General features: G+C 38.7%; 1 protein-coding gene across 1 annotated transcript; it reads right to left on the bottom strand.

The window, feature by feature from the left end:
- Nucleotides 1–5,536: 5,536 nt before the first annotated feature.
- LOC120162751 (probable BOI-related E3 ubiquitin-protein ligase 2) lies at nucleotides 5,537–6,933 on the bottom strand. The gene is made up of 3 exons (XM_039172839.1): nucleotides 6,826–6,933; nucleotides 6,375–6,753; nucleotides 5,537–6,279 (listed from the first exon to the last, which is right to left on the bottom strand). Exons 1-3 carry the CDS (start codon nucleotides 6,870–6,872, stop codon nucleotides 5,749–5,751), a joined length of 957 nt encoding a protein of 318 aa, XP_039028770.1. The 5' UTR covers nucleotides 6,873–6,933; the 3' UTR covers nucleotides 5,537–5,748.
- Between the last annotated feature and the right edge of the window lie 1,122 nt (nucleotides 6,934–8,055).

Below are 8,055 nucleotides of genomic sequence, written 5' to 3'. Positions count from 1 at the left end.
AAGCTAGTTTGTCTGCTTGATGAACCTAATGTAAAGCTGTAGGTGGACTTAACAGTTCCGAGCAGCCTACTGGAAACGTAAACCAAGGCGGGCAAGAGCATTGGCTGCACCATTTGCTTCACGACAGATGAGAGACAGCTCAATCGTCCAATTCCTTTTCATCAACTTCCGGATTCTCCGGACTATCGTTGGTTCATAATTTTGAAAAGTGTTGGTGATCATGTTGTAAGCTTCAGCACTGTCCATCTCAATTACAACACTGTTTGCACCGTATTTCCAGGCCATATATAAGCCATCGAGCAGGCCCCAAAACTCAGCATGAAGGACCGAGCACCTCCCGATATTACGACTGAAAACGGATTAGACCACCTCCAGAAGCAGCCAACGAGCTTGGATTCACCGTCCCATCAGTATTTAATTTAACCATGCCTAAGTTAGGGGCGCGCCACCCTTGAGCTCTATTCGTTCGGAACGCTTGCTGAATGCCATTCTTTGGTCGAGCACAAGACCGAGCTGTCTGGATGATTTCCATCGACGACCGGCTAACTCCACTAAAGACAAGATTGCAGCGTTGTTTCCAGATTCTCAAGAGCATGATCCCGAACATATGCCTCCACCAATACTGTCCATCAACAATACCTGCATTATCATTAAGGTTAGATTCTAACCATTCAAAAAGAGGAATGGAGAAAAAACTCCCTGTTTTACACGCCGGCAAGACTTGTAACCACGTGTTCCTGGCCGCTACACAGTCCCGGAGTAAATGGATAATGGTTTCTTCACTACCCCCACACATCGGACAATGGGAATTCGAATCAATGCCCCGTCTAACTCTTTCCATATTGATTTTAATCCGGTTTCTCAAAACGAGCCAGATGAAATTTCGAATGCGCTGGGGGCCATCAAAGTTCCAGGCCAGGTTCCACGCAATGTCTCTACAGTTCCAAACGGCATGTCGGAGCTCATGGTAAGCGGTCTTACCGTGCACCTGCCCAACGGTTCCCACAACCACGTGGGGTAATCATCACCGGCCTCACTAATAGAGGGAGGAATGGCAGTAATGTTGCGGATGAGGTTCTCATCAAGAAAAGGCTTAATTCTGTCCAAATCCCAATTACCATCATTATTAATCATCTCGTGCAATGTAGCATTCGGGTCACACAAACTAGCATTGTTTGCATGATACACAAGTGGCCCTTCTCCCGGGATCCAAGAATCCGTCCAAATTTTGACACTTTGACCATTACCCACAGACCATCAAATTATTGCAAATGAAACCCCAAACCTTAGAGAGGGAACGCCACACGAAAGAGCAATTATAAGTGACAAGTTGGTGAGGCAAAAGTTCTCTCATTTTGTATTTCGAGCGGCAAATCCTGACCCAAAGATTATTAGGGTGCATAAGAAGATTATAACCGAGCTTGATCAAGAACGCTTCGTTTTGGGCTCGAAGCGGACGAATACCCAAACCCCCATGATCTGAAGGTTGACAAAAAGTGTCACAGTTAACGAAAGACATTTTTGGATGATCAGTTGTACCATCCCAAATGAAATGTCGAGCAATTATCTCAATTTTGTCATGGACTCATAGGTCCCTTTTAGGATGGCTACCGTTTGCACGAAATAGTTAGGGATAACCAAGAGGGTCGACTTTGCAAGCGTAATTTGGCCAGCTAGGGATAGCTTAGAAGCTGTCCACATATTCAACTCTGCCTGGACTTTTTCCACAATTAAATGGAAAGTACTCTTCATCACTCTGTCAAGAGAAAGAGGCATCCCCAGGTAAGATCCCAACTTAGAGGAGCGTTGGAACCCCAAGAGAGAGCACAACTCAGTGGACAGAAGTTCAGGCATGTTTTTAGAGAAAAAGACTTTGGTTCTGCTAGAGTTCACCTTGTGACCTAAGAATTTGCTAAATTGATCGAAGATGACCCGGGTAAGAAGTGCTTGACTAGAGGTAGCCTTGCAGAACAAGTGAACAACAAGAAATCATCCGCAAAGAAAAGATGTGATAAATGGGGTCCCTCTTTCGATAAGACCATAGACTCCCAAAGGTCCATGTTTTGCGCATAGCATATACTTTGCCCAAGGCGTTCCATACAAAGAACAAAGAGGTAAGGAGATAGGGGACAACCTTGACAAAGAGCCATTCCAGAGAATTTGAATGCTCGAGGAAGTGACAGATTGCATTATAACGTTATGCAAGCGAGTAGGGCATCCCATAACCAAGAGAGAGTCTGAAAGGAAGTCCCAAGCAACCCGATCATAAGCTTTCTTCAAATCCACTTTAACTTTTTTCTTCCACATCGAATGAATAACTTCCTAGACCACCAAAATGTTGTCGTTAATGCTGCAGCTAGCTATAAAACTCGCTTGGTTAGGAACAATGATCTTTGGGAAGACAATTTTGAACCTATTAGCAATAATTTTCATAATGAGCTTGTACAGGACTGTACACAAACTAATAGGCTGAATATCCACAAAAACCTCATGACACTTCTTCGTCGGGATCAGAACAAGTAAAGCCTTATTAATCTCCGGATCAAAAGGCTTGCCCATAAAAATGTCTTTAACCCAAGCACAAATCGAAGGACTGACAATTTGCCACTACTTTGGAAAAAAAGGGCATTCATACCATCCACCCCGGGGATTTAAGAGGACTCATCTCGAACAAGGCAATTCTAACTTCCTCATCAGTATCTGGGGCATCAAAAAAATGATAGTCGGTCTCCAAGTGGCGCTGGAAAGCTCCCTTGATCGGAAACTCCCCTGATCTACCTCCCTCATCATAGCAAAGTTTAGAAAAAAAAGAAGTAGCTTCATTACGGAGAGTAGCATCATCAGAACACCAGTCCCCATTACCCAGTCAGAAAGCTATAATACGGTTTGCTTTCCGTCGGATAAGGGCACGACTATGAAAATACTTCGTATTACGGTCACCCTCCGCAATCCAAGTATCGTAGGACTTCTGTTTCCACATAGTCTCTTCCTGGTCAAGGAATTCATCAAGCTTAGTGCATAGTCTCAACTCTTCATCATACCAATGAGAACCGTGATGATCCATGGACGCTTGAATAGAAGCGAGTTTCTTCTTAAGATTCCGCTTCTCCTGAATAACATGACCGAACACATTTTTATTCCAGACTTTAAGGGACTCAGAGAGGCTACTAACCGAGTGGCTAATGTTCCCATCAAAATTCTAGTTCTCCCAAACGAAGGTGCTGAAATTAGGGTGCTTGGTCCATCCAGCCATAAACCGAAATGGTCTATTACAATACTGAGTTTGGTGTCCCTAGTCTGAAGAAGAATGGGACGATGATCCGATTTGATTCTGAGAAGGTGATAAATGATCGAATTAGGAGCAGCCTTGATCCAAGCTTCATTGGCCACCATCCTATCAAGCCTTTCAGACACCCCTCCCCGAGACCAGGTGAACGGAGGTTCAAAAGCTTATTACTGCCCAAGAAATTCTGGAACCACTTACACCCGGTCCCTTTACAAGTACCCCATTTTTTTAGCTGCACAATTAAAAATAGCGTTAAAATCCCCAGCTAAGATCCAAGGGGCTCTACGTGTATTCTGACTTCTTAGGTCTGTCTAGAGAGCCCTCCTTTTACTAGCATTTGGGTTCCCATAAATAATAGTCAATAAAAAAGGGCTTGATATTGAACTGCCTGAGATAAATGCATGAATGTATTGAGAATGAGCAGCAATGATATCCTCCAAAATCGATGAATTCCAGAGGAGCCAAATCCCACCGGAAAAGCAGGTCGCTTCCACTCCAAAAGATCTCTCAAAGCCAAGTTTACCAATAACTCTCTCCGCAACATTCCCGCTAATACGAGGTTCAAGTAAAGCAACCATATTTGGATTTTAATCCTGCATGTATTCTTTAAGAATCTTTGGGAACTTGATTCCCCCCCAGTCTTGACAATTCCAACTTAGTAAAGTGAAATCCATAAATAAATGAAAAAAGAGGAAGTGACAATGAGGCACCTCTACTGCTTGTCCCTCATAATCTTACCATCATGCTCCATGGACTCTGGCTGGCCATGAATTTATGTAAAAAAGAAGAGAAATTTGTGAACTTGCAGAAAAGACATGAATACAATCCACTGGATTGTCTCAAAAACTGACCCAAAGAAACGGAAATATTGATGGCCTTCATTTATGCAACCTATTACATCTATCTCTCAGTTGCTATATGTGATTTTCTCAAATCTTGAGGGATTTAGCTTTTTCTTGAATTATTTGCTTTAGACATTGCAGCCTATATCTTCTGTGGTTTGGATGCATTATACTTTATGACAATCAATATGTATATACGAATACGTTTATGGGGCCAATAGCAATTTTTCAGCATCTTCGGTAGTAGTTGCCATGGGACCAAACCCAAAGTGGCATATGCAATGACTTCAACTTGAAGCATCAAATTAGAAAACTGGGTGCTTCATATAATTTGTAAGAGTTGGATTGCAAAATGAGACCCCTTGATTGCACCAAGCCATATTGGGGAACGTCTGCCTAGGAAAAAAAATTGTGATAAGAATGCAAGTATATTGATGTTGGACACCAGCCACTCGATCACGAACAGATGCATAAATTTATGTTAATGGGTAAATTTTTAAGATAAGAATCTATAAAATTTTAAGGTACGAAAATATATTATTAATAAAAATAACACAAAATAATAATTTAAAATTTTCAATAAACGAATGTCTTAGATATCTACGCCGCCAGATCATCCCTGATTTAATCTGACACTGACCACGACGAACAGGGTTGCATATGATATGCTAAGATCCTTTACGAAACAGGGAAGCACGTTTTGAAGTGATTTGCCTCCAAAAGGCAACAATTTAAAACCCGCTATCGTGGTAGTTGAGGCCTATAATGGAGACATTATGCATCTCTGTAACACCATTGACTGTCACCACTTGGATCATATGATTTGAACCAAATATGCTCATTTGGGTTTCCAATATATTAGTGGACTGTGGACACCACTATTTCTTCTTCCGCCTTTTTCAAGTCAGAGAGAAAATGTTAGGACAAACTATTGCCAATCTTTTGATCCAACTCATAATCAAAGGCAATCCCTGAACTCATGTTTTTGGCACTACTAAGCAAAACAAAGTTGTTACATGGTTGAACTGTTCTAAATGATTTTAGTGATAAAAAATAATGTACTTTTTTTTAAAGGTTTCAGTTCAATTAATGACATCTACAAGATGTATACGTATTATCAATAGATTTAAAAATTATAAACATATATTACTTTATAATCAACACATATCATAAAAAATTGTTACATTACTTTTCAATTATTTCAGCAAAGTCTACATCAGAGATGGACTGAACATGTATTACAGTACGATAACACCCATTAAAAAAATTGAATTCCTAAATAGTTTAAACATTTCTTCCATGCCAAAACAAGTAAATCAAAATTATTAACGTATTTAACAACAATAAAGTCTCAAATATTAAAATCATAATCAAAGAATTTATATATATGGATTAAAAATCCAAAAACAAATAAAAAAGAAGAGTAGATAAAGAGAAAGACATGCCACTACCCAAGTGGCCCATGTATATTGTGAAGCAAGTAGAAGAAAAAGGTAAAACTTATGGGTCTTTGGTAAAAAAACTAATAACTAACAGACCCCAAAAAGGAAATTAAATAAAAAAGGTAGAGAAAATTCCAAAAATTATTATTATACTCCACGGTTATTTTGATTTTTTTAATTAAGAAAAAAAAACCTCAACGCTAGAATCCCGAACGGCGAGGCAAAGCGGGCAAGCTTGCGCCACTCGATCACACTCTGTACAAAGGCAAAGATGCCGACACGGAAGCAGCAGCACGGAGGCGACACGTGTCCTACACGCCTTGCAAGACGGTCCCGAAACTGCCATCCGTTGGGGGTCCACGTAAGCCGATTCGGCGTCCTCCGCCTGCCCTTCCACTCCTCCGCCGCTCTGTAACCCATCATCTCCTCTCTTGCTATTTTGTGCCAACGCAGCCCCGCTAGCTTGCTGGAGCTGCGCTTGTAACGAAACCGCCGTTGCCTCCTGTGTCCGGGCCTTCGCTTGCCAAACCTGCGCCTCCACGCTTAGTTGCGCTGCGCGTGCCCCCAACTCAGCGTTCCGGCGCGTTGCTTTCTCCACTTCTGCTTCTTTCTGCCTTAGCCTCCTCACCACCGATTCTTCCGCTGCCACCAGAAGCGCGTGGAAGTGCCTATTCCTTTTCTCCGCTAACGTACGGCGTAATTCTTTTCCCTATAATAAAACCCAAAAAAGATACGTTCCATTTTCCCAAACACAAACAAAAAAAGCAACGATAACCCAATTGAAAGAAAGAGAACAAGGGGTACCTGGGCTTCAAGAAATTGGTCCAGTTCTTCTCTCTGATATTTGATTTGGGCAGCCAAATCATCGGACAAAAAACCAGTGGAGCTGGAAACAAGATTTTGTTGTTGTTGGTCTTGAATATTTTGATTCAGACTTTGTTGTCTTTGGTCGCCGAAAGATAATCGGAGGCCGGTGGAGACGACATTTGGCCGGTGGAGCTGGGAAAGCTCTATCAACTGCGGCGGTTGCATTTGCAAAGAAAACGAATTGATTGCTGTAACTTCCCTTGCTCTTTTCCTGGGATTAATACTATTTGTATTGTTGAACAACATATGGGATTGATTGAGAAAAGCACCACCTGCTTGTTGCTGCAATGATAATTCATGCCCCTCTCCTCCACCTCTGGAAAAAGAAGACGAAAAACTAAGAAATTATTATTAAAGAGGCAGAGAGAAGAAGATGCAAAGAACAAACCTGTTTAAGAAGAGGATATTGGAAGGGTATTGAGCTTGAACGGCCATTATAGCGTGTAAAGAAGTTTGAAGAAGAAACGTAATGAATGAGGAAATAGAAATGAGTAATGAATGAAAAGCTCATCAACATCAAATCACTTCATCTTCCTCTGGTTTCTCATATAATAGATAGGGAGAGAGAGAAAGATATGGGAATGGGAAATAATCAGTCCAACACTCTTTTATTTGCTTTGTATTTGTTGGATTTGCTTTCTTCTTCTTCGGGATGAGGAGACAAGTCTCGTGTTTGTTGTCACACATCACTCACTTCCTCCATTTAATATATTACCCCTCCCTATTCTATTTTTGCTACTTTCTTTGTTTAATTATTCCTAAAATTTTCAACATTTTAATTTTATTTTCACACTATGTCCTCAATTTTAAATTGATCCCTACTTTTTTTTGAATATTCTGATTTAATCTCAAATTATACATATATAATAATCACATCTCTTGATAATAAAATCGTTAGATTAAGTTATATTATTATATGTTTTAAAAAATAAATTTTAGGTTAAACTATAGTTGAAATTAGTTACATATTTGGATGAATTTAGAGATGAAATTGATATATTCAAAAGTTTAGAGACCAATTTAGAAAGAGATTCATATTTTAGGGATGAAATAAGAATGTTTAAAAATTTAAGGATTAATTTAAAATGAAGGTTATAGTTTGAGGATTAAATTAAAATCCTCAAAAGTTTAATGACCAATTTAAAATAGGAGTTATAATTTGGAGACATATAATGCAATAAATTCTAATTACTTTAATCTTGATATTTTAAAAATATTTTAGCCTATAATATTTTATTTTATATGTAAAAATACTTTTTTATATGAAAATCGTTATTCAATAAATAATTTTCATTTTAAATTATAGATTTTTGTGACTGAAGTGTTGTTGGCTAAAATATTTATAAAAAAAGGACTAAAGTAAACATTTAGTTAAATGTTATATATTTTTATTAAAAACTAAAACATTATGGGTAAAGATATTCCAAAAAAATAAAATAAAGGTTAAAATAATTATTTAGTCAAATATTTGAATATTTTTGTTAAAAGATAAAATGTTAGAAGCTAAAAGATTTTTAAAAAGTTAAAGATTAAAATGATTATTTAATTAAATATTAGAAATAATTTTTGATATTTCATTATATAATAATCAATTATTTAAATAAAAGACGATTAATTT

The sequence above is a fragment of the Hibiscus syriacus genome, unplaced genomic scaffold (genome assembly GCF_006381635.1).
Source record: "Hibiscus syriacus cultivar Baekdansim isolate YM2019G1 unplaced genomic scaffold, ASM638163v2 tig00111408_pilon, whole genome shotgun sequence".
In the NCBI taxonomy this organism is placed as follows: domain Eukaryota; kingdom Viridiplantae; phylum Streptophyta; class Magnoliopsida; order Malvales; family Malvaceae; genus Hibiscus; species Hibiscus syriacus.
The sequence above is the reverse complement of the archived record's forward strand: the minus strand, read 5'-3'. Positions and strand labels throughout refer to the sequence as shown.

Coding starts and splice junctions, on each gene's coding strand:
- LOC120162751 (XM_039172839.1), bottom strand. CDS start 6,872: ATGGCCGTTCAAGCTCAATACCCTTCCAATATCCTCTTCTTAAACAG. Junction 6,754..6,825: donor AATATCCTCTTCTTAAACAG/GTTTGTTCTTTG, acceptor TTCTTTTTCCAG/AGGTGGAGGAGAGGGGCATG. Junction 6,280..6,374: donor ACCAATTTCTTGAAGCCCAG/GTACCCCTTGTT, acceptor GTTTTATTATAG/GGAAAAGAATTACGCCGTAC.